This window comes from Coturnix japonica, chromosome 19, assembly GCF_054131305.1.
Source record: "Coturnix japonica strain WE chromosome 19, WE-NBRP24, whole genome shotgun sequence".
Classification (NCBI taxonomy): Eukaryota; Metazoa; Chordata; class Aves; order Galliformes; family Phasianidae; genus Coturnix; species Coturnix japonica.
The window spans coordinates 5,108,439-5,125,626 of record NC_140681.1 but is presented as its reverse complement, the minus strand read 5'-3'; the positions used below and the strand labels follow the sequence as shown (position 1 = coordinate 5,125,626).

The following is a 17,188-nucleotide window of genomic DNA, read 5'->3' as shown; positions in this document are numbered from 1 at the left end:
GAGGAGGCTCAGGGGAGACCTTCTAGCTCTCTATAACTTCCTGAGGGGAGGTTGTAGTGAGCTGGGGGTTGGCCTCTTCTCTCGTGTAGACATGACAGAACTAGAGGGAATGGTTTCAAGCTGCGCCAGGGGAGATTCAGGCTGGACATCAGGAAATATTACTTTTTGGAAAGGGTGGTGAGGCACTGGAATGCACTGCCCAGGGAGGTGGTGGAGTCACTGACCATGGGAGTGTTCAAGAAACGTTTGGATGTTGTGTTGAGGGACATGATTTAGCTGGGAAGTATTGGGAATGGTTGGACTGGATGATCTCCTGGGTCTTTTCCAACCTTGATAACTCTGTGATTCTGTGAAATGTTGATGAGTGGTCATTGCATCTCAGCTGTGGGTCTGGGCTCAGCCTGTGCAGCAGCACCTCGGGGCTGGGGCCGAGCCCGGTGCCGGGGCTGTGCTGCCTGCAGGAGGCGGCGGGGCTGTGGGGCTGGGGCAGCCGAGTGGGTGCAGCACATGGGCATGGGGGAGGGCCAGCAGCAGGGAGGGCGATGGGCCCGAGTCCAAATCGCGTTGGTCACAGCACAGGGGCTACAGGGGATGGCAGATGTGATCCTGCGGGGTTAGGAAAGGGCACAGCAGAGCACCGAGGAGCACAAGGCAGTGAAGCGCAGCACGAGCCATCGATTGCCTGCACTGATGATGTTCTGCAGCCACCTCCATTGAGATGTGCGTCCTGAGCGCGGATGGAAAGTGAAGGGAAAGGAGGAGCGGGGGATGGAGGGGCAGGAAGCGCTTGGTGCCGGCGGGAGCAGTTCCGGGCCATGGCGCCATGGGAAGGTGATCGGGGCCGGGAGGAGCGGGGTGTGCGCCGCCAACGGGGTCGGGCCGCGGTGCGGGGCGTGGAGGGATGTCGGGGGAGGAGCTGGCGGTGCTGCGGCACGCAGAGGCGATGCGTGCGGTGCCAGCGAGTGCGTGGAGCTGAAGGAAGGTGTGTAACATGTCCTTGCTCTGGCTGTCGGTGAGCGGGACGAGTCGGGGCTGCAGTTCTGTGCTGGTGTTTGTTGCTGGGACCGGCTGCCTGAGCAGAATGGGGGCAGCGAGAGGGAGGCTGGACAAGCGGCAGCATCAGGAGCACGGCCCAGTTCTGCTGTGCTGATGGTGCTGTACGGCTGTGGGTCCCCACTGAGGGTCGGTGAGGCAGCGTGGCCCCGTGTGTGGACGTGGGATGTAATCAGAGTGAGTGGATGCAAATGGAGTCGGAGGTGTTACAAGGAGAGGCTCTGGATTGGAACAGGGAGAGCAGAGCTGGTGTGTCCCAGCAGGCAGGCGTAGTCAGGTGCCCTTTGGAGCCTGCTGTTCTTGGTGCTGAGCTCAGGAGCCCCATCAGATCAGCGTGGTGCTGCGTGCTGCGTATGGCAGCGCCAAGAGATTCCCTTGTGGAAGAAGGGGGAGGATGAAGGAGGCCGAGGGCCCTTTGCTCAGGGCCAGCTCGTCTGTGCCCTCTTGCTGAGCGGAGAGAAGGGCTGCCCGCTGGGCACAGGCAGTGCCTTCTGGCTCCCGTGCCGTGCCCTGTCCTCCAGCCCCCTCCTCATGCCATGTGGAACGCCAGTGCCAGCAGTGCCAGCAGTGCGGCCGCCATGTTAGAACCCTGGCCACAGCCGTTACCTTGGTCACCGTTGGTCACCGTTGCCCAACGCAACGCACTCGCCTCTTAGATCTACGGCCGGTAACAGCCATGTACGGGCCTAAGAGAGCGAGGCTGGAGGACACCCACCCTTTAGATGGGAAGATGGTTCCGGGGACCGCGGGGTCGAAGAGGAGGAGGAGGGGGCCCATTGCCAGCACCATCAGGCAGCAGTCAGGCAAGGGAGCCCATTGCCATCGCGCCTGGACCAGGCGCGTGACCACCTCCGTGGAGCCCATGGAGGTGGATCCACCTCCAGATGAACCCATGGAGGTGGATCCACCTGAGGATGAGCCCATGGAGGTGGATCCCCCCGATGCCCAGCTGGCCTGGCACCACACCACCGTGCCAGGCCCTGCAGCAGTACCACCTCAGCTGCAGCATCGCTGGTCCAGGCGCTGGGCTCCGTACCGTCTGCGCGGCCCCCGCCCCCGGCATTAGCCGGGTGGCTTCATTTAACATCAGCTCCTCCTTTGAGACCTTGCGGGCCCCCGGTTCCATCTAACCCTGTTTTTATTGTTGTTTTTATTGTTTTTATTGTTGTTTTTATTGTTGTTTTTATTGTTAGATTTAGTTAGTTAGTTTAGGTGTTAGGATTAGGTTCTTGTTCATGTTTTTTAATTAGGAGTAGGTTATTGTTCACGTTTTATTGTTAGGTGTAGGTTTTTGTTCTTGTTTTAGAGTTAGGCGTAGGTTAGTGTTCGTACTTAGAGTTAGGTGGGTTCCTACCAGCAGCTGGCAGCAAACAGCGCTCACTCGGTAAGCACACGTCTGCTTTCTCACCCAAAGCCATGAGTGCTGCTCCATGAGTGAGGAGGTCTGTGACATCTCCGAGGGATGGGATTTGCATCTTGTGACTTTTCTGTTGCAGATTGTCGAGGAGCAGAGCGTGAGTGGCTGTGAAATGCAATTGGGAAATGCTTCATGGAAACAGTCTGGAGCTGTGTCTGGAGCTTCCTGCGTGGCCATTGTAAGGTAGGTGTGCCTTACTGTAAGCGTGCTCTGAAGCAGTGTCGGTTAAGCACAGCTCACTCCTCTGTCTTCAACAGATCAGCTTTCTGCACTCTTTATTTCCGTGGCTGGCGTTGTAGAGCGCAGCAGCAGCAAGGCCGTGAACACGTCCACAACCAGGTACGTGAACATGGGTGACTTTAATGGCTAGAATAACATTGCTGTTAGAATTAATAAGGCAGTGGTCACGCGTGTGTGCTGGAGCTCAGGGATAGGTTTATTCTTGCCTGCTGAGCTTTTCCCTTATTTGACACCCACCCATCCTCTCTTGCTTCTCTTCCCTTCTCTTTCTAACAACTCCCTTCTCTTCCCAGGGAGTTGTTAGAAAGCTCACTGACTGTTTCCCAATTGATTCTTGCAGGACTCGGAGGGTTTTGAGTCTAAGACCTGGGAGACGGTGAAGCAACCCAAGGCAAGTGCTGCTCAGCTGAGCAAGAAAGCCAAGAAGGAAAGCAAAAAGAAACGATAAGGGCTTGAGCAGGAAGGCACAAAGGACAGCAGAATCGCCTGGATTGCGTCCTCAGAGGTGCACCAAAGGACACACGCTGCGTGCTCCGGTTTTCAGGCCTGGCCGTGCTTTCCCTTTCCTGGACTGCGGAGAGGAACTGAGCAAGTTTTAGTCATTACCAGTATCCCGCCTATTTGATTTCATATTGAAATGTATTTTGGATGCATTTAGCATCTCTTTGTTGCAAATAAAAGCGAAACAAACATTTGAATGGTGGTGCTGCCTCTTCCAATAGCTGATCAATACAGTGCCTGGCTTGGGCTAGTAATCGCAGGACCATGAAGTTTTCGGCTTCACATCCCTACCTGAATCACAGAATCACAGAATTGTAGGGGTTGGAAGGGACCTCTAGAGATCATCGAGTCCAACCCCCCTTCCAAAGCAGGCTCCCTACATTACATCACATCACACAGCTCGGCGTCCAGTCGGGTCTTGAATACCTCCAGAGAAGAAGACTCCACCACCTCCCTGGGCAGCCTGTTCGTGTCATCACAAACTTGCTGAGGGTGGTCACTATCCCCTCATCAAGGTCGTTGATGTTGAACAAGACTGGACCCAGCACAGACCCCTGGGGGACGTCACTAGTTACAGGCCTCCAGCCAGACACCGCACCGCCAACGACAACCCTCTGCACTCTGCCAGTCAGCCAATTCTCGACCCACTTCATCGTCCACTCATCTATCCCACACTTCCTCAGCTTTGTTATAAGGACGTCATGGGGGACAGCATCCGGGGCTCCGCTCTGCTCTCCTCAGGAGAGATGTCTGACTGGAAAGGCCTTTCCAAGCAAATGGTAATAGGACGGTGATGAAAATAGTATATGTTCCTGATGGATTCACTAATAGAATGAAATAGGCAGAGAAAGTTAGAAATGGGGTCTGTACTAATATGGGATGTACACATACCCCATGTCAAACAAGAGCACCTGGCATAAGCAGTTTTTAACTAACTAGTAGTAGCCTGATTCTGCATTACTGAGTTCTCAAAAGTCACCTTCATTACCAGTTGCAAAGAGCAATTGAAGTGCTTGGTTATACTGCATTAGAATCCCTTTAACTACCACTTTAACATCAGCCTTGAGGGCTTTCCAATATATACTTACCCTGTAATTACCAGCTGAAGCAATGACAATCAAATCAGATGTTTTCTCGGCTCTCCTTATCCCGTGCTTAATCCATTTCACCTCCTCCCCACCCTTGCAGGGCTGTTCCTCTTGCTGTCCATGCTGAGGATATCAGTGGTCCTCTTGTGATTAACAGTGATGCAATCAGAGTTATAAAAAGGTAGTTAGTAAAGAACAAGCTGTTCTAAACTTAGATTAACCTGAAGCTAAGCAATGAAGTATCCTCCAGTTCCTTTGGTGAGCGAGCTGACTTTGCCTATCTTCTTTTGTCTTTCTTTGCCATATCTGCTAATACTGATTATAATGGTGGTCTGGCTACGGCTCTTACTTAATGAAGGTAAGTTGGCTGCATGCATGTAGAAAGGCTTTGTCTCTTAACTTCATCTTTAAAGCATTCTGTGAGCTATTTTTAAACTAATGCCCCTCATCACAGAGGGAAAATAAAGGTGTGGTTTGGTGGTTGAATGCACTTTGTAGATTCCCATTTAAAAGAAATGCTTCCTAATAACTTTGCGTGGTTTTCAAATGCTTGTGTTGTAGTTCATCCTCTCTGTGTATTTTGGGTTGGGAGTGGATTTTTCCAGGGGAGCTGTTAAGGGATTCTCTTGTTAATGTTAAGGCTGATAAAAAGCAGTTTCTTAAAGGAGCAGGACGTGCATTTTCATTTCTTTGTGTATTTTGCATCTCTTTCTGCTCTGCCACTGTTCTTAATTCTGACATGTCAGTAACTAATAAGATGCTTTGGTTTAGGCTAATAATAGGCTTGCTGATGTACTCCTGGGCATAAAGCTGGGCTGGTTTTGCTAATCCTGGAGCACAAGCAGTTGCAGCTGAGGAATCAATCGTAAGTTGACTGATTCCAATCAAAAGCAGTAATTCTGCCTTTGAGGGACAACTGTAGGGAGGAAAATAAGAATAAAAACTGGCTTCAACAAGCCAGGTTCTTACTTAATGTTTTAGTAACCATTTCTATAATGGATCCCCAAGGAGCAGAGATAACCAAATGATTCCTTTGGACCCACAGACAGCAGTGGAACAGAAGGTGTTCACCACAGCTGAGGCTTATCTTCTAATCACCTTTCCTGTCCTGCCTTCACGTACTCGTGCATTTGTTGACTCTCAGCTCCTATTTTTCAGTTTTAATGTACAGGTGATGCTCATAGAAATCCCTGCTTGCTGCTGGCTGATTCTCCGCACATCCGAGTGCACTCTTTTGGATAACCAATGACAGTAACAAGAGTGCCGGCTCTATGGAGTTCTGATAATGGTACAAACTACCCTGAGTAGCATAGGCATGGCTTATTTCTAATGTCTGAAAAGCAGAAGAAAATGTATTGTGTAGGTGAAGGGGAGCTGTGCCTTGTTCTAATGTTGAGTTTGGGTGTCAATTTTTCCCTGGACAGAGGAACTCTGAAATAATTTGATGCCTTGATTGAGTTATATATGTACATACGTATACATACACATATGTATTTTCAGGTTCTGTGTACTGCATTTACCTTTCTAATGCCAGGCCCTAGGATGGCTGTTATTTGCATCAGGATCCCATGATCTAAATTCCCTCTCAATCAATATGATTACATGTGTTACCAAACTTCAAGATACTGGTGTGCTTGAAGAACTGCAGCATTCAAGTATTTCTCTATCACTCTTAAGAAACTGAATAGAGCAATGGTCTTTTTAATATCTTCTTGACTAATTAAGTCATATTCAATTATCTTATGCCACTTTAGGTGCAAGTGGGGAATAAAACAGGTGCATAACTCAGCTTTACCTTTAACGTAGTTGCTTAATAAAACTTAATTAGCTAAGATCCAACACTTGTACAGGCTTCTTGTTGCCTAGCTGGGGTTGAAAAGCCTTAATTCCAGGTGGAAGGGGTTCAGAAGAATTTTGTCCAGCTCCTAGAGCTACTAACTGTAATGTAACAGATCTCTAAATCTACTTTCTAGAAGAGACGCCTCCTGCAGAAGCAACTAAGAAACAATCTGATGTGTCTCCTTCTGAATCTAAATCTGAAGATGAACCAACAGATGCTGAAAGCCAAAATGATACAGCAAGTACAGAATTTGAAGAGGACAAACAACCCAGCGGCCCTGTGGGACAACCAAAGCCCAAACCTGCTTATCTGAGTTCAAAGCCAAAAGCAAACTACCATCTCAGGCGGCTGGTCTCAGAACCGAAGATAAGACCCTCCCATGTGGAAAGGAGTGTTCTCTGCAACATCATGATGGTGAGTGCGTGACCAGACTATCTATCTCTTGGCATATCTGTTGTTTTTGTGCCTCAGCTCGTATTATTATTTTTTTCCATCTCTGCCTGAGATATCTTCAGGACTGGTTTCTGCCTCGTTAATGAACTACAAGAGGTTTTCTCTCCCTGTCATCCCTATTTGGAATGATTCCTGTTGTATACCAACTAAAGGTATTACAAAATTGAGCAGAGTCACTACAGAATCACAGAATGACCCGGGTTGGAAGGGACCTCAAGGATCATGTAGTTCCAACCCCCCTGCCTGGCAGGGCCACCAAACATACACCTTTACTAGATCAGGTTGCCCAGGGCCCCGTCCAACCTGGCCTTGAACACCTCCAAGGACGGGGCATCCACAACCTCCCTGGGCAGCCTGTTCCAGGGCCTCACCATTCTCCTAGTAAATACTAACTACCCTATGTATGTATAAGTGTGTGTGTGTATTAGTAAGGCATGTATATGTATTTGCAAAGTCTTTGAGAACTGCATGCAGATTCATACAAATACCAAAAGATACATCTGAAAGAGTGGAAGAGATTAGGCTTGTGTATGGCTTCTTTCCTTGCTCTTTGGCTGCGTACCCTGTTGCAGCAGGGGCTCAGGAGGTAAGGCTTATTTCTGCCTCCTCTGTCTCTGTGCTGTCCTCTCTACTTACATTGCATGGAATTTTAAACTGCAGCAAAGTTACCCACGTTTACTTCTACCAGCTGCGCTGGCTGCTTTGTTAGGCCAGAATTGTGAAGGACTGGTATTGTCTTAAACTGCTGTATCTGTTTGACTGGCACACCCTGAAGCTGACCTTTAGCATGGAACCAGGAATATCTCATCTTAAATGATCTTTGGCATCGGATAGAACAAGAGCAGTGTCATGAGATTTTGTTTTTAATTATTATTATTTTTTCCATTACTGGTACTAGAAGAAAAAATGCTAAGAATAAGCCTGGAATTGGCTAGGTTACGTTTTGGCTCTCCTAGACCTCTTTGCATATACAAAAATTCACTTCTTCAGAGCAATCTGAAGATCTGGATTTAAGCTCATCCCTTATAGAATAAGAGCCATAACACCACAAGCTTGTTGGGTGGACAAGAGGAGGGATAGCCACGTATGCTCTCACATTATTTATACCCTACTGGGAACTGAACCTCTTTCCAAAGTGTGCTTTCCATGACAGTTCTCTTCCCCTTTTCTTCACCAGCTGCTGTTCTCCATGCTTTGTTCTCTCGCTTGGACTTTTCTCAGCCATTTGCTCCAGATCTGTAATGTCCTGAGGATTCAACTCCTGCCATCCTCTGTGGCTGTCGATGTGGCTTGGCTTTGTGATTTACTGCGTGGCAATGTTGTGAAAATCCTGGGCTCCCCAAGGCTACAAAGCAGAGAGCTGTTAGCTTCAATCACGGGCACGAGATATGGGAAAACAGAACAGAGTGCAGCTCAGAGGACTGCCTCGAGGTAGAAATGAAGCTGGTAGTTCTATGGCCATTAACAGCAATCCTGCTCAGCATCAGTGAGAGCTACTCCCGTGTGGCAGGGGAAGGTTAATTCTCTAATAAAGAAATGAGGGCTAAGCTGATGCACTCGGGTCACAACAGCTGCTTTCTAAGTGAGCAGTATTGATTGATTCTGTGTTATTAAATGGACCACAGCAAGCAGCATCCTCCAAGCACAGAGCTTGGAAGTGTGCTCTGCAGTAGGAAAGTAGCAAAGTACAGATCACTTTTAGAGTGGCTAAACACCCTTAGCACCCATGGAGTGTGTTCCCCTTCACTGCTGTGCAGAATATACCTTTGTCAGTGCACAAGGTTGGATTCCAGTGCCAGAGACAGTCACTGCCAGCTCTGTGGGGCCATGAAGGAAGGGGCAGGAGGGGGATATGCTACAGTTCTGAGGTGAAGGAAACTCCCCACAGCCCTGCATGGGGAGACTGTATAACGGTTCTGCTGCCTGTAATTACGAAGCACGCCGTGTTTGTCTTTCCCACAGCCGTCCACGCGTCCAAATATTTATGCAGGGCAGCGTGCTTTTAAATAAAACTTGTTTGCTGTCCGTCTTTGTATCCGCGCTCATTCATTTCGATATATACGGACGTGCTATTCACCAGAACAAATCGCCTTTAGCCATCAGCAGAGCCGGGCACCGCACCGGGCAGGGGCGGCTCTTAGAGGCGGGGTGAGGCGGAGCCGCGGGTCGCTGCGGGGCTGAGCTCGCAGCTCGGAGGCGGCGGGCGCTGCGGGAGCGCGGTGGGTAACGCTCGGGGGAACCACGGTGGTGCGTGAGGGAGGGGCGGGCGGATGGTTGTTGTTGTTGTTGCTGTTTTCGTGCTCTTTTCTCCGTCTTTCCTCGCCTTGCCCGCTATTGTTTGCGCAGCGCCTCCAGGAACAGCGCTGCTTGGTGGTCTCGGTGTTTATTTCCTTTTTTTCCACGCGGTTTCTGTGCACGGAAGGGCAGCTCTCGAGCAGGGAGCTGCTGCGTGCAGGCTGTGCTCACAAAGGAGCCGCAATGTGCCGGGGCAGCCGGCACGCGGGGAAGGAGTTGGGAAACTGAGATGGGCAGGTAACCGGTGCCTGAATATTGCTGTTGGTGGTGATGTGTTAGTGCCTGGGAACACCAAAATATGTGTTTCGAGCAGTTTTTAGGCTGTGTAAATACTCTCGGAATAGCATTCTCGCGGCCGGGCTGCTGGCGCTCCCGATGTCCCCGTAATAGCAGCGGGGTCGGTGCCGGAGGAGCTGCCCGGGGAGGGCTGAGGGTGCTGCGCTCCGCAATGCGAGCTGCGGGTGTCACCGTGCAGCTTTCGGGTGTGCAGCCCGCACAGGGGAACGCAGGCAGTCACTGCTGGGGAACGTGCTTTGTGTGGTTTTTGCATAGGGAGAATGGTGTGTGAGTGTGTCACGGAGGTGGGTCAATTCAAGCCACCCATAGGGGTGTTTTGAACTCTACAATACGGATGCTGCGGTCCCTCTTCTGTTAACGCTGTTTCTCCCTGTCAGGGTGCAATTCCTGCCCCTGGGGCTTTGTGTGGTGCTTGGAGCTCACGGCACATGCGGTGTGACTCCTCAGCTCCTTCATGGGCTGCACGTTCCTGAACAGCATCCACGGATTTGTGCTTTGGTTTCCCTTTGTGTTATGGGCATAAGCTGCTTTCTGGGCATAGCAGGAGTGCTAGAGCATGTAGCATTTGGGTAGCTGCAGAACTACTTCAAGTATTAGTTCACTGTGATTGCAAATAGAAACTTCTTTGAAATCAAGGCTCCTCTGTGGGTTTGGGTTCGGTTTACGTATAAGAGCTGTTCACCTGAGGCAGCACAACGTTTTGTATGCACCCAGCAGCCTCTGTCCCAGGGCACTCCTGTTTACTGCCAAGTACACACCTGCCTTAGCTGAAAGAGCTGGTTTCCAAAGCCTGGGGAGGACTTCAGGCACAACAGTGGAACTACATGATCCTTGAGGTCCCTTCCAACCCGGGTCATTCTGTGATTCTGTGATTCTGTAACAGTGTTGGCAGTTTCTTATGGCAGGGAGTTCCCTCTCTCAGCTCTACTTCAGCTGTTTCTTCTGACCGAGGCAAAGCCTCCAGGGAGCCAGAAGCCTGCACTGCTATATACCAGACCTAGGTGTGTTATGACCTTTTGCACATCACTTCACCTCCCTCTTGTTTTCTTTCTTTCTTTCTTTCTTTCTTTTTTTTCTTCCTTCTTATTTGTAAAGCCTTTACTTTGCAGCCATGTTACGGAGGTGGAGTTGGATAAACATTCTTAAAACTCAATTAGGAAACATTGTGTGTTGCAAAACTTAGCAACCAGTTTTGCTCTCCTTTGAGCTCCAGAGCCTGGGGAAAAAAAAAAAAAACACAAAAACTTCTGTAAGTCCTGGACTCACGTAAACTGAGGTGACATAATGTGTTTTGGTGGATTTACGTGATAAATGTGTCCTGAAAGCAGTATGTCAGAGTGCTGGAGTAAGGCATTGCAGCATGTGGTGATACACCACGTGTCAGCAGCTGGGTGCTGCAGTGCTGCTGGTTACTGCCTTCTCCTGGAGGAGACCTGATTCAGCTGGGCCGACATCTGCTCCTGGTGCTGAGCAATTGGGGTTTGTGTGTCCAGCTGCGTGCTGGAAAACAATGCTCAGGATTTGGCTCGTGCCCCAAGAGGATGCAGCAACAAGCAGCGCTGAGCTTGGGGTGCTCAGGAGTTTATTTTATTTGAGGTTGTGTTTTTACCATTGAAAGACGCAACCCAGAAATGTTGTTTTGCAGTGCTTGACATCAGTTGTCAAGGCGATATAAATGGAAAGAGGTGAGGGCCCAGTGTGCCATAAGGAAAGCTATTGCTCCCTGTGAGTACAGGGGAGTGCTGAGATGCAGCCTGCAGGAGTGGCTCCTTCACGTGTCCCAGCTGGCCAAAAGCCCTTCATGTCCTGCTCTCACTTCAGTGCCGACCCTGCTTTAAGCAGGGTGGGGAAAGAGGTGATGACCCGAGGATCCTTGCAGGGGCTGTGATGGTCTGTGAGCTGTGTGACTTGCTCTGGCAGGTTGAGGAGGGAGGATTCTTCTTTAAATCCTTTAAGACTTGGATGCTGCAACATAAGACTAAGGTTGAAGTATATTCTGCCTTTGTACATCTTCTAGGCTCTTTGTTCAGTGAAACTCTTGCTTACTTGGGGAAGTTCTGGCCCACATGCTTCTACTTGAGCAGTTTAAGTGCTGCATAAAAACGTCTTGGTCCTGACATAGTGTTTGAGCTTTCCTGTTGCGAATGTAAAATCCATATGGCGTTGCTTCTCAAACTCATTAATACTTTCGACATCTTCCAGTGACTGTTCACTGCCCAGTGGATCCAAGTCAGGTGTCTAGAAACAGAACATGCAGATCTGTTAGCCCAGATGTGCTGGGCACATATACCACATCAATGCTGCTGACACATTCAGAAGATGTAACCCTGATTCCTGCACATCCAAACTCTATCATGCTTGAAAACACATACGTTGCCCTTCAGCACGGAAGACAAAAATCAGAACAATGACAGCCCAGAAAACAGGAGTAGAAAAATACATTCACTCTAAGAATAAAAATCAAGCATTTTCAGACTTCATAATTATTATTATTACCTTGAAGACAGCTCAGAAATGAAAAGCCTTAGTCAACAGGTTGAATGCCAGGACCCTGCTAGCATAATAACATATTAAAGCTTATTAAAATAGCTTTTAAAGTTGGTTGAAACATGGTGCTCTCCCAGCACCTCTAACTGTTCTATAATTACCACTTAATTCCCTGCTTTGCTTGTGTGGGACTGGAAAACAAATATTTGCAAGTTAAAACGCCAGCAGTTTTTGACAGTTGCCTACTTGTAACTGCTCAGCATTTGCACATGGGATATAAAAAAGCCTCACTGCATTTTACACAGACAGAAAGCTGCTCCCAAAGCTCCTTCCTAATGAAAAGCATCACTCCAGATTACAGAACACTATGGTGAATTAGGAGCAATTATTTAATTACCTCATTTATTCCTTCATTACAATGATGTAGATTCCTAATTTTGTCTCCAAAGATCTGGTTTTGCCTTGTTGTTCTTCTTTAAATGTAAGGGTTTGTCATGATATTTTGCAAGCAATAGCAGGATAAAATAAAGCTGGAACATTTAAACCTTCTGAAGCTTCTCGTTTATCTCATTTAAAAGACAGATAACTACTCCAAATCGATGACATGCCCATTGTTAAAGCAAACTAATGGAAGTCACCTGATGTTATCTCCAGCATTTTTTGGCTTCTAAAAAGCAAAACAAAATCACACCAACAGCAAAGCAGAATAAAGCAGAAGAGCTGGCACAAATCCTAGGACAACATAATTAGCTTCTAGCTCTTTACACAGCCCGCAGAGATGGTCTGTCTTCACAAATGGATTCACTGGTAACTGTAAGCTTTCTCGCAAAGCCCAGACCAAACAAAAAGGCTTGCCAATTCATTCCAACATCTGAGACTGCACCTTGTAAACAAGAGGAGGGTGTGATCCAAAACAGACATGCTGGAACGTAGGCACAGCCACCTGGCAGAATCACAAGGAGCCCATAGGCATTCAGCTATCGCTTTCTGGAACGTTGGTAAAATCCACGATCTAACCCCATTTTGCTCACATGCAGTCACTCTGATTCTTACATAAACTTCCCTGATAAGGACAGAACCCAGAAGAACCATCTCACTGCCTAGTTCTGGCTGTGTCTCAAGTTCTATATGAAACATGAGAATTGTTATTTCCAGCACCACTGTCCTCTGTACTTCATCCTTCTGTTTTCTTGCCTACCTTTTCCTGAGCAAAGACAGATAAAACTAAAATGAAGGAATAGATTTGGACCATCTCTTAGAAGCAGTTGGTACGTGCTGGGCCTGTGTTAGTCTGGCAAAGCAAATGACTTTCCCTTCTCAGAGAAGACTCCACAGATGAGTAAACAGAACAAAGCATGCTGCTTGATTGCACCAAAACCATACCCAAAACAAAAGCAAAGGGTTGGTTCTTTACCATAAAGTTCTCTGCATTTGAAAGCAAAGAACACAAAGGCAAATACCATTTTCAAAAGGAGCTTACCTTTAATGCTAGGTTACAAGCATTTAAGTAGTGGTGGGTCAGACAACCATACAACAACTTGAGTTTTAAGTACTTACAATTCAATGTCATCAATTCTCTTAAAAAGAAAGAAGCAGACCTGATGCATTATAGATTATTTCAGCAAAAGTAATGCAAAAGTAAAGGAAGACAGGAGTTTGCAGCATGACCAAGGTAAGTGTGTTACCTGCTACATTTACAACCCTATAAGCAAGCCACCCTTCAAGCAAGGATGCTGGCTTGCATATGTCACCAGGAATAAGTACAAATGGAAGCAGTGGTACCTACAGATGATTTATCTTCTCAGGCTGTTTTCTTTTATCCCCAGTTGAAGTTTTTGAGGAAGCTTTCTGCCATTATATAATTATGTACTTTAACCAGCATCAGCAAGCCTAGAGATTATGCTTAGAATTGTGAGAAATCAAACAGTAAGACAGATCCCAGAGCACACTGCAAGAAGGGTTACTGATTTCAGGCATACTCTTAAACAATCATAACTCTAAACTTCCATAACTGCATAAGGAAAGCTGCAAATGAGGAGCAGCTGCCAAATCAGCAACGAGAGTATTAAAGGAAAACCTTAGCTCATCAATAATACAGATATTTACACATAGGGAACGTTTTAAGACAGAAACTTAACCCTCACAGAGATTAGAATCAGATCAACTTGGAGGAAACATACCTCTGGTTTGCTGTCCACAACATCCACTTCAATATTGACCTCCGCCTGTAGGATTTTCTGTTTCGTTTGTTCAACGGTCAGGCTCAATTTGTTGATGTAAGACTGAAGTTCCTCTGCAGAGTCCATGTTCAGCTCCACTAAAGCTTTGTGAAATTGATCCATTTGACCATCTTCCAGAAGTTCCTGCAGACAAATCAGAGCTGGCTGTGATGGATGATATAAGGTAACCAAACATGCACTAGCTACGTATGTATACACTGCTCTCATTATGGGAGACTCAAAATACCTCACAGAAAAGTACTATTCAGAACTCGTAGGCATATCACAGAACCACAGAATCACAGAATTGTAGGGAAGGGAAGAGACCTCTAGAGATCATCGAGTCCAACCCCCCTGCCAAAGGAGGCTTCCCTGGGACAGAGGCGAGGCTGACAGGCCTATAATTACCCGGGTCTTCCTTCTTGCCCTTTTTGAAGACCGGACTGACACTGGTTGTCCTCCAGTCTTCAGGCACCTCCCCAGTTCTCCAAGACACTGATGATGTTCTGCAGCCACCTCCATTGAGATGTGCGTCCTGAGCGCGGATGGAAAGTGAAGGGAAAGGAGGAGCGGGGGATGGAGGGGCAGGAAGCGCTTGGTGCCGGCGGGAGCAGTTCCGGGCCATGGCGCCATGGGAAGGTGATCGGGGCCGGGAGGAGCGGGGTGTGCGCCGCCAACGGGGTCGGGCCGCGGTGCGGGGCGTGGAGGGATGTCGGGGGAGGAGCTGGCGGTGCTGCGGCACGCAGAGGCGATGCGTGCGGTGCCAGCGAGTGCGTGGAGCTGAAGGAAGGTGTGTAACATGTCCTTGCTCTGGCTGTCGGTGAGCGGGACGAGTCGGGGCTGCAGTTCTGTGCTGGTGTTTGTTGCTGGGACCGGCTGCCTGAGCAGAATGGGGGCAGCGAGAGGGAGGCTGGACAAGCGGCAGCATCAGGAGCACGGCCCAGTTCTGCTGTGCTGATGGTGCTGTACGGCTGTGGGTCCCCACTGAGGGTCGGTGAGGCAGCGTGGCCCCGTGTGTGGACGTGGGATGTAATCAGAGTGAGTGGATGCAAATGGAGTCGGAGGTGTTACAAGGAGAGGCTCTGGATTGGAACAGGGAGAGCAGAGCTGGTGTGTCCCAGCAGGCAGGCGTAGTCAGGTGCCCTTTGGAGCCTGCTGTTCTTGGTGCTGAGCTCAGGAGCCCCATCAGATCAGCGTGGTGCTGCGTGCTGCGTATGGCAGCGCCAAGAGATTCCCTTGTGGAAGAAGGGGGAGGATGAAGGAGGCCGAGGGCCCTTTGCTCAGGGCCAGCTCGTCTGTGCCCTCTTGCTGAGCGGAGAGAAGGGCTGCCCGCTGGGCACAGGCAGTGCCTTCTGGCTCCCGTGCCGTGCCCTGTCCTCCAGCCCCCTCCTCATGCCATGTGGAACGCCAGTGCCAGCAGTGCCAGCAGTGCGGCCGCCATGTTAGAACCCTGGCCACAGCCGTTACCTTGGTCACCGTTGGTCACCGTTGCCCAACGCAACGCACTCGCCTCTTAGATCTACGGCCGGTAACAGCCATGTACGGGCCTAAGAGAGCGAGGCTGGAGGAAACCCACCCTTTAGATGGGAAGATGGTTCCGGGGACCGCGGGGTCGAAGAGGAGGAGGAGGGGGCCCATTGCCAGCACCATCAGGCAGCAGTCAGGAAAGGGAGCCCATTGCCATCGCGCCTGGACCAGGCGCGTGACCACCTCCGTGGAGCCCATGGAGGTGGATCCACCTCCAGATGAGCCCATGGAGGTGGATCCACCTCCAGATGAGCCCATGGAGGTGGATCCGCCCGATGCACAGCTGGCCTGGCACCACACCACCGTGCCAGGCCCTGCAGCAGTACCACCTCAGCTGCAGCATCGCTGGTCCAGGCGCTGGGCTCCGTATCGTCTGCGCGGCCCCCGCCCCCGGCATTAGCCGGGTGGCTTCATTTAACATCAGCTCCTCCTTTGAGACCTTGCGGGCCCCCGGTTCCATCTGAACCCTGTTTTTATTGTTGTTTTTATTGTTGTTGTTTTTATTGTTAGATTTAGTTAGTTAGTTTAGGTGTTAGGAGTAGGTTATTGTTCATGTTTTTTAATTAGGAGTAGGTTATTGTTCACGTTTTATTGTTAGGTGTAGGTTTTTGTTCTTGTTTTAGAGTTAGGCGTAGGTTAGTGTTCGTACTTAGAGTTAGGTGGGTTCCTACCAGCAGCTGGCAGCAAACAGCGCTCACTCGGTAAGCACACGTCTGCTTTCTCACCCAAAGCCATGAGTGCTGCTCCATGAGTGAGGAGGTCTGTGACATCTCCGAGGGATGGGATTTGCATCTTGTGACTTTTCTGTTGCAGATTGTCGAGGAGCAGAGCGTGAGTGGCTGTGAAATGCAATTGGGAAATGCTTCATGGAAACAGTCTGGAGCTGTGTCTGGAGCTTCCTGCGTGGCCATTGTAAGGTAGGTGTGCCTTACTGTAAGCGTGCTCTGAAGCAGTGTCGGTTAAGCACAGCTCACTCCTCTGTCTTCAACAGATCAGCTTTCTGCACTCTTTATTTCCGTGGCTGGCGTTGTAGAGCGCAGCAGCAGCAAGGCCGTGAACACGTCCACAACCAGGTACGTGAACATGGGTGACTTTAATGGCTAGAATAACATTGCTGTTAGAATTAATAAGGCAGTGGTCACGCGTGTGTGCTGGAGCTCAGGGATAGGTTTATTCTTGCCTGCTGAGCTTTTCCCTTATTTGACACCCACCCATCCTCTCTTGCTTCTCTTCCCTTTCAGTTGTTAGAAAGCTCCCTGACTGTTTCCCAATTGATTCTTGCAGGACTCGGAGGGTTTTGAGTCTAAGACCTGGGAGACGGTGAAGCAACCCAAGGCAAGTGCTGCTCAGCTGAGCAAGAAAGCCAAGAAGGAAAGCAAAAAGAAACGATAAGGGCTTGAGCAGGAAGGCACAAAGGACAGCAGAATCGCCTGGATTGCGTCCTCAGAGGTGCACCAAAGGACACACGCTGCGTGCTCCGGTTTTCAGGCCTGGCCGTGCTTTCCCTTTCCTGGACTGCGGAGAGGAACTGAGCAAGTTTTAGTCAATACCAGTATCCCGCCTATTTGATTTCATATTGAAAAGTATTTTGGATGCATTTAGCATCTCTTTGTTGCAAATAAAAGCGAAACAAACATTTGAATGGTGGTGCTGCCTCTTCCAATAGCTGATCAATACAGTGCCTGGCTTGGGCTAGTAATCGCAGGACCATGAAGTTTTCGGCTTCACATCCCTACCTGAATCACAGAATCACAGAATTGTAGGGGTTGGA

General features: G+C 49.2%; 2 protein-coding genes and 1 long non-coding RNA gene across 10 annotated transcripts in view; 2 read left to right on the top strand and 1 right to left on the bottom strand.

Annotated features, from left to right (window-relative positions):
• The window catches only part of ACTR5 (actin related protein 5), a 42,997-nt gene extending 28,543 nt beyond the window's left edge, over window positions 1-14,454 (bottom strand). For 4 of the 5 annotated variants that reach the window (XM_085520215.1, XM_085520219.1, XM_085520216.1 and 1 more), the window contains exons 1-4: window positions 14,299-14,454; window positions 13,852-14,034; window positions 7,717-11,422; window positions 4,300-4,442 (exon numbers count right to left, since the gene is read on the bottom strand). The gene's annotated coding sequence lies outside the window, so the exon portion shown is untranslated. The remainder of the gene's footprint in view (window positions 1-4,299; window positions 4,443-7,716; window positions 11,423-13,851; window positions 14,035-14,298) is intronic. The other variant, XM_085520218.1, reaches the window with a different exon arrangement.
• Window positions 799-8,617, top strand: LOC146757819 (uncharacterized). 4 transcript variants are annotated; one of them, XM_085520232.1, is made up of 6 exons: window positions 799-831; window positions 2,550-2,653; window positions 2,728-2,809; window positions 3,051-4,657; window positions 6,273-6,553; window positions 7,770-8,617. In XM_085520232.1, exons 4-6 carry the CDS (start codon window positions 4,534-4,536, stop codon window positions 8,025-8,027), a joined length of 663 nt encoding a protein of 220 aa, XP_085376358.1. In that variant the 5' UTR covers window positions 799-831; window positions 2,550-2,653; window positions 2,728-2,809; window positions 3,051-4,533; the 3' UTR covers window positions 8,028-8,617. The 4 variants fall into 3 exon arrangements, 3 of the variants coding, with proteins under 3 accessions (XP_085376358.1, XP_085376359.1, XP_085376360.1); XR_014935929.1 differs by lacking the exons at window positions 799-831; window positions 6,273-6,553; window positions 7,770-8,617 and adding an exon at window positions 899-2,437 and having other exon boundaries at window positions 3,051-3,408; XM_085520233.1 differs by lacking the exons at window positions 6,273-6,553; window positions 7,770-8,617 and having other exon boundaries at window positions 799-982; window positions 3,051-3,408.
• On the top strand, window positions 8,738-17,059 carry LOC146757818 (uncharacterized). Its single transcript, XR_014935933.1, has 4 exons — window positions 8,738-8,811; window positions 16,231-16,334; window positions 16,409-16,490; window positions 16,702-17,059. It is a non-coding gene; the product is annotated as an uncharacterized LOC146757818 (long non-coding RNA).
• The last annotated feature ends 129 nt before the right edge of the window (window positions 17,060-17,188 follow it).

Excerpts from the sequence above, each read along its gene's own strand:
- LOC146757819 (XM_085520232.1), top strand. The coding sequence starts at position 4,534 with ATGAAGTATCCTCCAGTTCCTTTGGTGAGCGAGCTGACTTTGCCTATC. Across the intron at positions 4,658-6,272 it reads ACGGCTCTTACTTAATGAAG|AAGAGACGCCTCCTGCAGAA; the intron begins GTAAGTTGGCTG and ends TCTACTTTCTAG. Across the intron at positions 6,554-7,769 it reads TTCTCTGCAACATCATGATG|CTGCTGTTCTCCATGCTTTG; the intron begins GTGAGTGCGTGA and ends TTTCTTCACCAG.